The sequence below is a fragment of the Macrotis lagotis genome, chromosome 7 (assembly GCF_037893015.1).
Source record: "Macrotis lagotis isolate mMagLag1 chromosome 7, bilby.v1.9.chrom.fasta, whole genome shotgun sequence".
Taxonomy (NCBI): Eukaryota; Metazoa; Chordata; class Mammalia; order Peramelemorphia; family Peramelidae; genus Macrotis; species Macrotis lagotis.
The window spans coordinates 108,063,944-108,079,356 of record NC_133664.1 but is presented as its reverse complement, the minus strand read 5'-3'; the positions used below and the strand labels follow the sequence as shown (position 1 = coordinate 108,079,356).

At 36.6% G+C, this 15,413-nt stretch overlaps 1 protein-coding gene across 1 annotated transcript in view; it reads right to left on the bottom strand.

Annotated features, from left to right (window-relative positions):
• Positions 1 to 13,284, bottom strand: part of DENND2A (DENN domain containing 2A) — a 78,343-nt gene extending 65,059 nt beyond the window's left edge. Inside the window, exon 1 of the mRNA XM_074193551.1 lies at positions 12,155 to 13,284. Within this exon, the coding sequence (XP_074049652.1) occupies positions 12,155 to 13,182 (1,028 nt within the window). The 5' untranslated portion in view covers positions 13,183 to 13,284. The remainder of the gene's footprint in view (positions 1 to 12,154) is intronic.
• Between the last annotated feature and the right edge of the window lie 2,129 nt (positions 13,285 to 15,413).

Below are 15,413 nucleotides of genomic sequence, written 5' to 3'. Positions count from 1 at the left end.
GATATATATATAAATATATATGTATATATATGTGTACACACACACACACACACACACACACACACACACATATATGTATTTCTATGTGTGGGGATGGTTTCCTGAGATAGAACATAGTAGGTACTTACTAAATGCCTATTGATGGATTATATTATTGTTGATTGGATAGGGACTAGAGTCAAGAATTTCCAGAAACAGAAATAACTCAACATCTTATAAGTATTGGAAGTTGGATTTTTTTAAAGCCCAGAAATAATTTAACATTTTATGACTTCAGAAAATTTCATAAGTCCTCAAAATAAGACTATATTTATATATTATTGAATCACAGTTAAATAAGAAAAAATCAGGTAAATTAAAATAACAATGCAGTTATACATTTGATTTTTATTAAATATTTTCCTCATTCATATTTATTCAAATAAAGTAACAATGCAGTTGTGAATTCAACTTAAACCAGAGGTTCTTAACCTTTTTTGTATCATGGACCTTGCTGGCTATCTGGGGTCCTCTCATGAATGTTTTTAAATGCATAAAATAAAAGGGCTACAAAGGAAACCAATTATCCTGAAATATAATTATCAAAATATTTAAAAAACAAGTTCACAGACCCAAAGTTAAGAACCCCTGAATGACATTTAATTGAGTAAAAGCAGCTTCCATGTAGACACATGTTTATTTAGTGTCTCTACTACACGTGGGAATATTTTGGTGGAAGGGGTCGTTTTTTTGTTCTTGTTAAATGCGATCTTTTACTCATTCCTTTCAATATTATTAAATGCATGCTCGCCATAAAACATATACAATAAGGCCAATGTAGCAGAGAGTAGCCTTATCTTGTCTGGAATTTCCTGATATTTTGTGGTTCTCATTTCCCAAGTTGGTTTTGAGGAAAGAGTGTTTGCATTTCACTTCCTGGGATTTCACTGAAATGAAGGGAAAGGAAAAAAAGGAATATGGAAGAGAGAGGGAGGGGGGATAGAAGAAAAAAGGGAAGGAATGAAAAAAGAAGGGGGTAAAGAGAGTGAAAAAGAGAGGGAAAGATAGAGAAAGGGAGAGCAAAGGATCAGGGAAAATAAGAGAATGATAAAGAGAGGGAGGAAAAGAGTGTGAGGGAAGGGAAAAAAGAACAAAAAAGAGAAAGAAAGAAGTCATAGTCAAGTGGATTGGTTTGATGATTGATAAAACAGATTGATTAATCAGCCTAAGAAAATAAGTTTCAGACATACTCCAAAGTACATAGCCCAGACCTGTAATTCTAAACCTCCATAAACTCAAAATCCTTAATCATTTCTCTCTTCAAACTTGGCTTGGTTTTCCTGAATTGGAGAAGCCTGTAGGTCTGACAAATTTGAGACTTATTAGTTATAGCCATTTTTTTTAAAAAATAGGACTATAAACAAATATTAGAATAAATTTTTTTAAAGAGTAAAAAGTATATTCCTTACTTTTTTCCTCCTCCCCACACTCTATTTCAATAAAAAAAGAAACAAAATAGCCATCAATAACTCCAAATTCTTTAAATCCAACTGGTGTCAAACTAGCCAAGAAAAATTTAAACTTTGGACTCAGACTGAGCAATTCTAGCTTTGGCTTTAAATCAATAGTTGGAAATCTAGAAAGAGCAGATTGTAGAGAAAAGAAGAAAAAAAATGCTGGGAATGGCAATTTGATGGTCTACCTAACAGGCAGATGAAGGCAGTGATTTCCCAGAGCAAAGTGATAGCTGGGACAATGGGCAGCTTCTGAGAGGTGAATCAGAGGAGGTGGGCTAGTATCAACCTAGGGACAGTTCCCTAGGTTGAGAGCTTGATTTGTAGCCTTAGAGACCATCTACTCCTACCAAACCCCCTAAACTGGCGGGGGGGCTATTTTGAATGGATGAGGAAGTCCAGGCCCAGAGAGGTTACACAAATGGCCTGAAATCACTTATATAATAAATAGCAGAACCTGTATTTGGGTCAGGTAATTTTGATACTGAACCCAATGTGACTCCCAAGACTGTGGGACTAACACTGAAGGGTGAAAATCTTGTGTTGGGCTATAACTGAACTGGGAAGAAAATCAAACTTCCCAGTTTTTCTACCATTCTTATCACTTTTTCTTTCCAGTTCATTCCCAGGATGATGATGAGGGATGCCCGACTATGAATACTGCCAGAGACCTTCTCTTTCCCCCATATTCCCAGACATCTATAGAGAATTTTGTGGTTAAATCAAACTAGTTGCATCTGACCTTCATGACCCTATTTGGGGGTTTTCTTGGCAAAGATTCTAAAGTGGTTTGCCATTTCCTTCTCCAGTAGGATTAAAGTGGCTTACCCAGGGTCACATAGTGTCTGAGGTCAGATTTGAAGTCAGGTCCTCCTGACTCTAAGAGGACCTGCACTCTATCCACTGTGCCACTTAGCTGCCCCCTTAGAAATAGGTAATCTGAAATCATCGCCTGATTTTGTATGAAAACACACAAAGTCTTATTTCTGACACAGATACAAGAGATGACAACTTGTGTTCTAACTGTTTGGACTAAATGTATTATATCTTCCGGCCAACAGTTCAGTAGACAGAGGATTACTCTTTCCTTTGCTCAGAAGAGATTGGCCATCTCTTGGGTCTATGTGTTTAGCCTCAGAGATGTGGGATTGTCAGAAGAATTTTTTTAAAGAGAGCAGAGCTTTAGAAAAGAAGCAGTTTCAAAAAAGTAAAAGAATTGACTTTTCAGATATCTTATAGAGAAACTGAGAGAATACTCTTCTTCTCTGGTAACCAAAGCAAGAGATCTGAATGAAGAATAGATTGTATTTGAGGTAGACCAAGTAAGAGAACCACTAAACATTCTTCTAAAATAACCCCCCCCTATCTTTTTTATATACTTGTCATTTTTATATAGACATGCATATAATATATGAATACACACATGTATATGTAAAACTTCCTGTAGGGAAGTATTTACTGCTGAGTTCAAGATTGGTCTGAAGGGACACAGGAGTTTAGAGGAAATTATATTCTCAAGGTCTGTACACAATAACAGCTGACTAATATATTATATACCAACTACACAGTGAGTTCTTTATAAAGGTTAAGAAAATTAAAGAATTAGATGCAATTTGCCCTAAAATTACCAAATCAGAGGAAAGGTTGAAAGTTCTGACTGATAAAACTTCCATGATACTCTTACATATGGAAACAGGCAGATGGCAAAATGTAGATTCACCCAACAGATTATAGAAATACTTAGCAGAACTAGAATTGGTTGAAAGACATTTAATGTGTAAGAGGATTAATATAGAAGGGAGCATAAGCATAAACTCTTACTGACCAAAGTACTCCCAGTTGTACATAAAAATTTAGTGAATCTGTTGAAGAAAAGAAGAAATAGATATTATTAAGGAACTGTAAAAAATGGTGAATTGTTGAATTGTTTTATACATTATATATATATATATATATATATATAATAAGAATATGTATAAAATAAAGCAAAGTTGGGAAAATATAGTCTCCCCAAAATTAATGATAATGGAACAATAATCACTGAAAAGAAATAGGCCTGATAACATGGAGTAACTTGGAGGCAAAGTGGATAAAGCTCTGGGCCTGCATTCAGGAAGATCTGAGTTCAAATTCAGCCTCAGATCCTTTCAAGCTGTGTGACTTTGGGTAAAAATCACAATCCTTCCCAGGATTGTTGTAAGGATCAAAAGAGATGATATTTGTAAAGCATTTGCTTAGCATTATGCCTGGAACATATATACTATATAAATACAAGCAATTATTATCATTATTGTTTTTATTATTTATATACACAGGCAGAATCAAGGAGATGATGAAAAGGACTATCTAGATTCTGACTTGAAGCTAGTGTATTACTCCATATAACTTGAAGTGATCCAACAGTATATATAATCTATTCAGGCATAAAACTGAAAAGGAGGAAGAGAGTAGGTTGGATCTTAATGGGGAAACTGTATAATATTTGCAATATTTCCCAACATGAAATCTATCTCTGGAAAAATTATTGATGCCTTTTGTTCTTTTACATTATAGTTATTTTCTATTTATCCCTGCCCTAAACTCACCCATAGAATCCTCCTTTATAACAAATTAAAACAATTAAGCAAAAATGAGTCAACCCAAAGCAACTATATCTAACTGTATATAAAATATTTTATAGCCATCATTCTCTATTCTTTGGGTATAAGATAGGTCATTGTATTTAATCTAAGTTTGTTTGTAGTTTGATCTAATTTTCACTTAAATTATATATATATATATGTATAACATATGTATATATATGCATGTGCATTTATATGTATATATTCTTCTTCTAACCCCCCCTTTTTTTTTAGTTTTTGCAAGGCAAAAAGCTTGCCCAAGGCCACACATCTGGGTAATTATTAAGTGTCTGAGGCGAGATTTGAACTCAGGTACTCCTGACTCCAGGGTCGGTGCTCTATCCACTGCGCCACCTAGCTGCCCCTAAACCCATTGTTTTAAGAAAAATTTTCCTGCTCATTTCATATGATGGCAAATCATGAACTACAATCTCCAAAGACTCAAAATTGTAAATGACCAGAAGAATATTGGAAAAATGCATGATGGCTGTAAAAAATGGATCATATTCAAGAAGTAGCCAAGAATAGATATACCTTCAAGGATTTGTATAATCAGAAAAGGAGACAGGTTAGTCACAGAGCAGAAACAAGAGAACAGATATATCATCTAAGACATGATACATTGACTGTTGATATTCATGAAATGTTAAAAATGGCCTAAAGGAAAGTCTCCTCTAAGATCCAAGACCTTCTAGGGAAGTATGTGAACAAGAATCATACACTGTTAGAATGCATAGATGAATTGTGATATACCTTAAGAGGGGGAATACCCACCCCAGAGATGGCAGATCTACTGAAGTATGAAGACTGAATTAGCTTCTTTTTTATTTATTTATTTTAATATTTCTCAATTATATGTAAAACAAAATTTTTAACATTCATTTTTAAAAATCTTTGAATTCTAAATAATTAACTTTTTAAAAAATAGATATTTTAAGCTACTGGCTCATAATGAGCTTGACTCAACTAAGTATATCTCCTGATTTTGCATATAAAGTTCTTATTTAGACAGGTTTCCCTTATTCTATGCTTCTACAATTTCTTTTAAGCCTTAAGTTCAGACTTTATATTTATTAGATTTCATCTTGTTGGCTTCAGCAGTCATCATACTGAAAGGACCTTAGATCAAGGAGATCAAGAGAATGATTGCTAAAAATTCTTTAATGGGCAATAAATTATTATCCAAATTTCCCCTGTATCAACAAGCATGTGTGAAGTATTAAAGTTTGTTTCTGGATGATTTGGATTTTGAGGGGATGTAAGTTATAGCTGTAGTTATTGTAAGCAATTAGTGAATAAATCTAAAAGAATATTATGGGTTATATATATTAAATTACCCTGGGGTTTCACAAGAATTTTTTTTTGACCGATGTAAAAGTCTGGGGGAAAAAAAAGAAGTTAGGAACCCTTGTCTTAGGGGGTTAAATCTTAGGTCAAATTTATCTTTTCAACTGATTTGTTTCCATCTCTGGGCAACTCCCCTAAGCCAATGTAGCTGGGTCAAAGTGGGCAAATTTCTTTCACATAGCATTGTTTTCTAAACAGCTAATATTAGGGTCATGAAAACTATCTTTTGAGCAAGGCTAGTAGTCTCAAGGTAACTGTTGGTCACCTTTGATCTACATTCATTCAAATTACAAAATTTCTGCTCTCTATATTAGGTATACCATCTTCCAGTAGAAAGATGGAAAATGTTGAATGTGATGGGCACCAAACAACACAAAATAAGAAATTTAATAAACCTCAGCAAATGAGAAGAGACTTGTTACTAATATAAGAGCAATGTGACAGTGCCTTTAGTAAGAGTAACCACTAGAATCAGATACAACTGAGAAATGACTTACCAACAACAAAATTAGAGCAAAGGCAAAAATCAACATAAGACTGGAAGAAAGGATAAGGTGAAAGCAGATTCAATGAGATTTGTTCAAATGAGCCATTGATGATTTTAAAAAGTGGTTGGGGGGTGATGGAAACAGGCAAAGCTAATAATGTAAAATGTAACTGATATAAAGCAGTTGCCTTATCAAGAATGTCAAAAGAACTCAGAAACAGCCTTAATCAGCAAACAATTCATTTCCTTTTTAGGAACCTCAATTTTTGAACTGGGAGGATCTTAGAAGCCATCAAGTCCAATGGTTGTACAGCTGAAGAATTTGAGACAAAGCAACATGAAATGACTTGAGCAGATTCGCATAGCTAGTGGGTCTTGAGGCAGGATCTGAACCAGTTCTTTCTGATTCCCAGCTCAGTGCCCTATTTGTTATACCACGTTGCCTCTCTGAGTAGCAAGGTGTTCTAGTGGATAGTGCTGGCTCTGGAGTCAGGAAGGAAGTTAAGATCCAGTCACAGGTACTTAATAGCTGTTGACCCTGTGAAAATCACTTAACCTTGTTTCAGTTTCCTTATCTGTAAAATGAATTGGAGAAGGAAATGGCAAACCACCATCTTCACCAAGGAAAACCCCAAATAGGGTCGTAAAGAGTCAGAAGAGATTAACTGACAAAAACAACAAAGTTGCCTCTTTCTTTATCTTGATTAAGAGATGTAGCAGTCCATGGCAATACCAGTTTAGACCAAAAACTAATTTGTAAAACGCTACAAAGAATATGATGGAAGATTACACTGTGATACTGTTTCATGTAACAATGGAAAACAATGGAAGATAAAAATAGGTATATAAGGGCGGCTAGGTGGCGCAGTGGATAGAGCAGGAGGACCTGAGTTCAAAAGTGACCTCAGACACTTAATAATTACCTAGCTGTGTGGCCTTGGGCAAGCCACTTAACCCCACTGCCTTGCAAAAAAAAAAATAGGCATATAGAAATCTTTACAGGAGACTCTATTAAGTCACATCCCAAGAGCATAAAATGAATGAGGGTGGGGGGAAGACTTACAGAATATTATTCCCTTAAAAATGTTTTTGAAAGAATATCAATAATTATTGATTCATATATTTAATCTTCATTATACAAACTTTATTAAACAACATTTTGTACCAGGTATTGGGCTAGGGATGGGAATGGCATAAAGACAAAAATGAAATAGACTCTGCCCTCATGGAGCTTATATTCTATAAAGAAGACAGTAAATAAGTGCATAGAGAATAGATACCAAGTGGTTTTGACAATTAGGGCACTAGTAGCTGGTCAGAGAGAAAGGGGGAAAAAATCAAGAAGAGCATTTAGATGTTGTTTGAATTGTATCCTGAAGGAAGCAAAGGATTCCAAGAAGCAAAAATGAAGAAAGGCATTCAAGGCAGAGATCACACCAAGAGCAAAGGATTGGAGATGGGAGATGGAAATAATAAACATCATCATCATCAACATCATCATATCATCATCATCACCTTTGTCCTTCATTCCCAAAGAAGACCATGACATCAGGGAGGTGATGCCATGACAAGCATATTCACTGAATTTGAGTGAGGGGGGGCTGTGATAAGTCATTTGGCCCACTTTCTCCTCCAGAGTCATCTGGGTTCAGTGGCAAGAAATGCATCAGGACTACTGGAGATGGCCCTGGATGTGAGGCAATTAAATGACTTTTCTAAGGTCAGTCTTCTATTCATTGCATCAACTAGCTGCCTTGGGAGATGGAATGCCATATATGAGGAAGTACAGCAAATTCAACTGACCAGTACTGGAAGACAAATAATGTATAAGACAGCAAATGTAGATTTGGACTAGGTTCATAAAGGTCTTTAAATGCAAGAGGTGTTTATAGTTTATTCACTATGGGGCGGCTAGGTGGCGCAGTGGATAAAGCACTGGCCCTAGAGTCAGGAGTACCTGGGTTCAAATCCGGTCTCAGACACTTAATAATTACCTAGCTGTGTGGCCTTGGGCAAGCCCATTTGCCTTGCGAAAACCTAAAAAAAAATAGTTTATTCACTCAAGTTTACTGAGTAGAGGAGTGACATGGTTGGACCTTAATAAAATAATTTTGGCAGTTGTATAGAGGATGGACTAGAGGGAACCAAGGCAGGCAAGCCACCTGGAAAGCTATCACAATAGTCCAGGTGAGAGGTGGTAAGAGCCTGAATGAGGGTGGAGGTCATGTGAGTAGAAGAAGATAAATGGGAAAAATGCTGCCCAGTTTGAAAGACAAGATTTAGTAACTGATTAGAAATGTGGAATGAGGGAAAGTAAAGAGCTGCCGCAGCACTGTGATTGCAAAACTGAGTGTTGGAGGGATAGTGTTGACTTCATCTGAAATAGAATTCAGAGGGTAGGTTTTTGAGAATGAGCCACAAAAGTAATGATGAAATTCTTAAATATTGTTTATATTATTAAACATTTTTTCTTTTTCCCACTTTCCTTCTCCAACTGGAAAAGAACAAAAACAAAACTGTTTTTTAAAACAAATACGCATAGTCAAAATAGATTCACATATTGGTCATATCCAAAAATTAAATTGAGGACATTGTTGATATGAATATAGTAAAAGAAGCAATTAGCTTTCACAAATAATTTTTTATAGCAAGCCACATTTGTGCTGTAATAAAATGACTTAAAGATGCAGAGATCTTAGTCTCCCATTTATATGTTAAGGTCACAAGACAATTCTTGCGTCCTTTCTCTTCTTTCCACACATGTGGCCACAAGTCTAGTCTAGTTCTAGCCTCCATCACCACTCCCTTGGATTACTGTAATGTAGTTTCCCAATCATTTCCTTGCTTCTAGTTTCTTTTCTCTCCAATCTAACCATCTTATAATTTTCAAATTAATATCCCTAAAATACAAGCCATTAGTAGATTCTCTGGGAGAATCTATGGGACAACATGGTCATAACTTATTTTGTGAGTAATGCTGGAGAACCAGCTATAAACTTAGTTTTACTCTGTAGTTATTTACTGTACCTTCAACTCCATTCAACTATCCTGAAAATGTGTGCCTTCTCACAAGAAAAAAATGTGTAAACTATGAATAGGTTTGGGGTTCCCATCATCTCTATATATCCAGTTAATTGATTATAATTGTTCTAATTGATCAACCGTGTTAAAATTATTCAATAAGTAGTAATAAGCACTGGGTTCTATAATAAGATTACAAAAATAAAATAAAATACATAATCAAGCCTCAAGGAACTTTCTGGGGGAAGAAAAGATATATAAATGGATAGATATAATACAAATTAGAATATATTTTACTTTTTCTTCTTTTCATTGTTCCTAAACCAACCCCTTTCCACTTCACTATGTCCAATTATTTGTCAAATCAGACTGAAATTAAGTTCATAGATTTAGACTTAGAAGAGCTGTAAGGTCATATTTTTATTTACCATTAAATATTTGCAATATGACTTACACCTCTCCTCTCCAGTTCATTCCCACTGCTCCCCCAAGGTCATCCCCTCATCACCACATGCTTCTACTGATACAGGGGCTTCCTCACACGTCTTTTACCTCTTTTCACTCTCCCTCCTTCCAATCTCCTACTTATCTAAGCAAAGATCAATCACTGCTGTGCTCTTCTCCAGACACTCCAAAAACTCTCGATTATCTGCCAAATCATAGTCAAGGTCTCTTAAGGACCTCTACAATCTGGAACCATTATCCATTTCCATTGTTACCCCACATAATTCCTCTCCAAATATGCTACACTCTTTCCAAATCAAACCACACAAAGTAACTCACATCATGATTTCAGAGTCCAGGCTTTAAGATTCTATCTATCTAAATCACATTGTAAAATAGGTATTGGTGGCACTCAAGGCAATGTTTAACATGTATTAAGTGCTTAAAAGATATTTACTGATTTAATGCCAATATTATTATCTTCATTTTACTGAAGCTTAGAAAGATTAAATGAGTTGCCCAAAGTCACATAACTAGTAAACGTTGTAGTCAGAATGTAAATTCAAGTCTTTTCTACTCCACCACACTGACTCTTAGATTCCACCACATAGACAACTTCCATGAGTTTGCTGACCCTTCCAATGTCTTCCAATGTCAACTGCCCCCTCCATCATCCAAGGGCCTATTTGTTGAAATTGGACTTATCATTTAAGACCACTTCCTTCACAAAGCCTTCTCTGATTCCCCCCAATTAATAATTGGATCCTCCTCTCATAACCACATGAAGCATCTCTTTTGTTCTTGTTTATACATTATACATTTATACATTTATACATTCACCATGTGTGATGGAGGAGTTCACTGTCTAAGAAAGGAATACAACACAACATCCATGAATGATGCAGGGTGTTCCAAAAGTCTTAGTGCATGTCAAGACTTTAATTATTGAAAACTACTAGACTTTTGGGATGCCTTGTACATGGATCATGGGGATATTCTAGGCATTAGAGAATGGAGCATCAGGCAGTGCTCTTCCCAGGGAGGCTTTTCAAGGAGATTAGAGGGATAACAAGAGTTTCATCTAGGAGCATAAAGGAGGCTATATTTCATCTACTCCCACTTGATGAACATGCTCTTTCCCTCTAATCTCCTAGATATAGCACTGGGCCTGGAGTCAGAAAAACTTATCTTTCTGAGGTCAAACCTGATCTCAGACATTTAGAAGTCATTTAATCCTGTTTACCTCAGGTTCCTCATCTGGAAAATGAGCTAGAAAAGTAAATGGCAACCACCTGAGTATCTTTGCCAAGAAAACCCTAAATGGAGTCATAGATGGAACTGAAACAATGGAACAGTTAAAGTTTACAAAGTATTTTACATATGTCAACTCACTTGATCCTTACAAGGAAACTGAGGCTAAATGAGATTGACTTGCCCAAGGTCACACAGCTAGTAAGCCAGAGAACAGTTTTTGAGCCAACTGCTTTCTTGACTGCTACATCTCCTCCATTTATGGCTGATATTGGCTTTTTTCTGGCAGTGTCAGTGTAGGGTCACCCTTTTATTGACTTGGGAACCAACTTTAAGTCAAGGAAATATTATAAATGCTTCCAGTAGAAATATTATGCACGTGAGCATAACTTGTCTATGAATGAACAATCTGTGCTAGAAGACAGACTAAATTTCAAAATTATTTGAGAAATATTCTTGTTTTCAAGGCAATGATTTTATTTTGGAACATATTTTTTAATTCATTTTTATCCTAAATACTTTATTTTAAAATTTCAAAAATATTTATAATGACCATGTCATTTGAACAGTCAATGGGTAGACGGAGATGATTTCTAAGGTCTTTTCTAGCTGTGACAACCACCTATGATTTATATTCAGAAAAGTGATGAATAGGAAGTGAGAGATTCAAGCATGAATCCTGACTCCATCAACTAACATGTGGTATGATCTCCCCAAAGTCACCTCACCTCTCAGAAATTTCATTTTCTCTTTTATTAGAAAATTGCACTGATAATGCCTCCCTTGACAAAGTCATAGAGGCATTATAAGGATCAAATTACATAATTTATCCTTAAAAACTAGAAAGATGATTTAATTATTGTGAATTAATAAATAATAAGTCTTCAATAAACTTAATAGTCTGTGTCTATATTGACATTTTGTTTTTTATAATATTAACTTCCATTTTTATTGTGTATTTTTTTCACCAACACTGTAAGACCAACATATGAAAATAATAATCCCCATTTCTTAACTAACAAGGAAAATGAGTTGAAGTGACTTGCCTAACAACATACAAAGCTAATAAGTATCTAAGGCAGAATTTGATAGAAGTTTGCCTAACTCCAAACTCAGTACTCTATTGTGGGCTATGTTGTTTCATTTGTATAGATGATGATTGCCACCCTAATTAGAGAAAGCAAAAAAAGTAAACATACAATCACCAGTCAACATTTTACCAGGCTCAACCAACACTCTAGTTGAATGCTAGTGTTAATGTGTTAATGTGCTAATAGTTCCAATGAAGAATGTAGTCAGCAACTACATTTCACATTGTTTTTTGATCAGAAGAATCAACACAAGTAAAAATCTATTAATTTGCTAATTGTTGATGAGCATTAGAGTTGTAATAGAGCACAAAATACTTGGAGATGAACATGAGAAAAGTCAAAGAAATAACCCAAAAAGAGCCCAGCATTGGAAGAACACTCCTTTTCACCTTAACTCACCTGTGATCAGAGTTGTTTTTCTGTCTTCCATTCCACAATCTTCTGCTCACAACTGGAGGAGGAGGAGAGGAAGGAAGGGGTGGGGGAGGCAGTGAGGGCAGGGGAGGCAAGTTCCTCTTCTCTCTCCTGAAGCTGGGGGTGCGACTCCATTCATCATCATCTTCGTGTTTGAAAGTTCGCCTAGGTTTGGGCAACGGGTTGATGAAAGGCTTTGGTGGGGACATCTCTGACCCCTTGTAGACATTCTCTAGACTCTGGTTCCAAGGCCTCCGACATGACCCTTTTGCCTCCTCCACGGTCTCAGATGGGGGTTCCTTTGCCTCCAAGTCCAAGTTAACGAGTCTCTTGCTAAGCTCGGAGCCACACACCCCACCATGAAGCCCCTCATCTGCTCTCTCTGGCAAGCAGTGAGGTGAGTAGTAAGTACCTGGTAACTGGGGATACAAGTCTGCTGCTCCTTCCTTCAAGACTTGTTCCAGTTTCTTGACTTGCCTTAGCACCGACAGGCTATCTTTCTGAGCCTTTGGTTTCCCCAACTTCTCTCTCACACCTACAATGCTAAGATCCAAATCTCCTTCCTTCTCTGTCAGATCTTGCCTTCTTCTCTCTGTGCTCTGCCCTTTGACATTTATCATTCCTACATTTCTTTCATTTTCCTTGCTATTGGGTTCTTGGATTGGTGCATTCTTAGCTCCAACCTTCTTTATCTGCATACTGTCTCTACTTACTTTCTCTGTGACACAAGATGCCTTGTATTCCCCTTGGCTTCCCAGTCCGTCTTCTTTCTTGCCTGTCAGGGGAGTTGGCAAATCCTTCTTTCCTTCCCATTCAGAAATCTTGTCCTTTATGCTAAGAGAATTATGCCGAGCACTGGCCCTCCCAGGGGGGCGGGGATTCTGAACAATACTCCCCTGCCTCTTCATAGCCCGGCTGCCTTCCTTGGAGCTGAGCTCCACAGATGGGTCACTGATGAGCATTTTGGGGCTAATCATGTTCTGAGGAAAACAGTCAAACCTTGGCCCCAGCATCAGATTTGTCAGTGGTTCTAGCGGGTTTCTTCTAGTGGTTAGATCCTGATTGGTCTCTAGGAAAGGACCAGAGTGGTTGGAGACACCCAGAGAAGAGGAATCGCTGGGGGCCTTGAAGGAGCACCTCCCCAGGTCTTTGACCACCTTTGGACTTGCAAGCTTGATCCTGTGAAACAAAAACAAATATCAGTAAGGGAGCCATCCTCATTGTCCTATTCTTGGTTTAAGTCACTGAAAATTGTCCAGGTCTATAAATGTTTGATTTCTGTACCCCTGCTGCCTACAATTGTGCCTGACTTGTTTAATTGGACTGAATTGACTTGAATTGGATGGAATGGGTCAGATGTCAATCACCAACATTAAGACAACCAAGTTTTATTTACCATTCTGAGTTTTTCTAATTTGTTGTTTGGTTTTTTCTCCCTGTAAGGACAGGGTGGTTTGCAGGAAGAGAGAGATTGTACCAGTCTCAGTTTAAACTTCTAACAAAGGGGTTTAACTGTTGCTCTTATCCACATGGTGGCCCATTGTAAGAGTTGTTTAGAAGTGGAATGCTGCCCTGGTTCAACTGGCAAGAACCAGGGGTTACTGTACTAAGGACCAAATTTTAATATGTTGTGCATGACTTCACAAGTGTAATAGGTATCATATTGCTTGCCTTCTCAATGGGTAGGGAGGGTACAGGAAGGAAGGGAGAGAATTTGTAACTCAAAATTTTTTAAAAAATGAATGTTTAAAAAAAGTTACTTTTAGAAAGAACCAAATTTTAATCATGGTCCATAAAATAGCTATGTGGATCTAAAATCTTTTGACTTTAATACTTAAAGTTTTGGGGCGGTTAGGTGGTGCAGTGGATAAAGCACCGGCCTTGGAGTCAGGAGTACCTGGGTTCAAATCCGGTCTCAGACATTTACTAATTACCTAGCTGTGTGACCTTGGGCAAGCCACTTAACCCCATTTGCCTTGCAAAAAACAAAAAAAACAAAAACAAAAAAAATACTTAAAGTTTTGAGACTTTCATGGAAATTCTAGGAATTGTCCTAAAAGAAAATGGCCACAGAAATAGAACATGCAGATTTAAACAATTTTGAAGTTACTTCATAAGAAATAGTTATATTAGGCTTTAGCATAAGACTCATGTTTCGGTGCAATAGGAGCTCTCACTAGTAATGTCCATGACTGAAGATATATTGCCATTAGTTGTGCAAAGGGTAAAAAATATACCCAGAGGTTGCTCTATGCATATGTCACTGATAAAGATAGAAATTCAACTAATATCAAAAATAAGGGAAGGACCAGCAGATTTGGAACTGGATTAGAATCCAGACTCTGCTTCTTACTGTATGTGTATGACTTTTGGTAAATCACATCACTAACTCTGTGGCTCTGTTTCCTCATAAAGAAAAATGTGGGGGGCAGCTAGGTGGCACAATAGATAGAGCACCAGCCCTGGAGTCAGGAGTACCTGAGTTCAAATCCGGCCTCAGACACTTAATAATTACCTAGCTGTGTGGCCTTGGGCAAGCCACTTAACCCCATTGCCTTGCCAAAAAAAATGTGGGAGATGGATTATGTAATCTCTAACATCATCATCATCATCATCATCATCATCAGCTCTAAATCCTAATGATTCAGTAAATAACATGTTCATTCACTATTCCACATACTAGTCACGATCAAATAGAAATTTCTTTTGCTCAAGTCAAATAGAAAATCTTAATTTAAAGGAATGACTTGTCTTGTGAATAGAAAATTAAACAGAAACACAGCATATAAATGACACAGCATATAAATGAATGAGGCTAATTGTTCTAGTCTCACCAGGTACATTAGCTAGAGTTTTAGACCTTGACTTTATTCAACATCATTAGCCACAAACAATGACTGAGCATCAAGTGTGTACAGGGAAGTGAACAGTCATTCCCTTGTAGCAAGGGGCTTACAATGTACTTGGGCAGACCCAGCATCTATTAAATGGCAGAGAATAATACAAATAAGCCTGTGCTAAGTGTTAGATTTTCAGCATACAAAACTTGTCTGTACATTTTGATATATTATTAGTATAGAATATAGAGAATACTGGAAATAAATGGAATGATAATTCTATGATTAAAGCTCCATCTCTGTAGTGTGGAAGAAAGAATACTGTCCAGAAAAGCATTACAAAAGTGAAGTGAGTGGGGAGAGGGGCAAGGAAAAGTGGAATATTCTTCTTTTTTTTCTTATGTGCA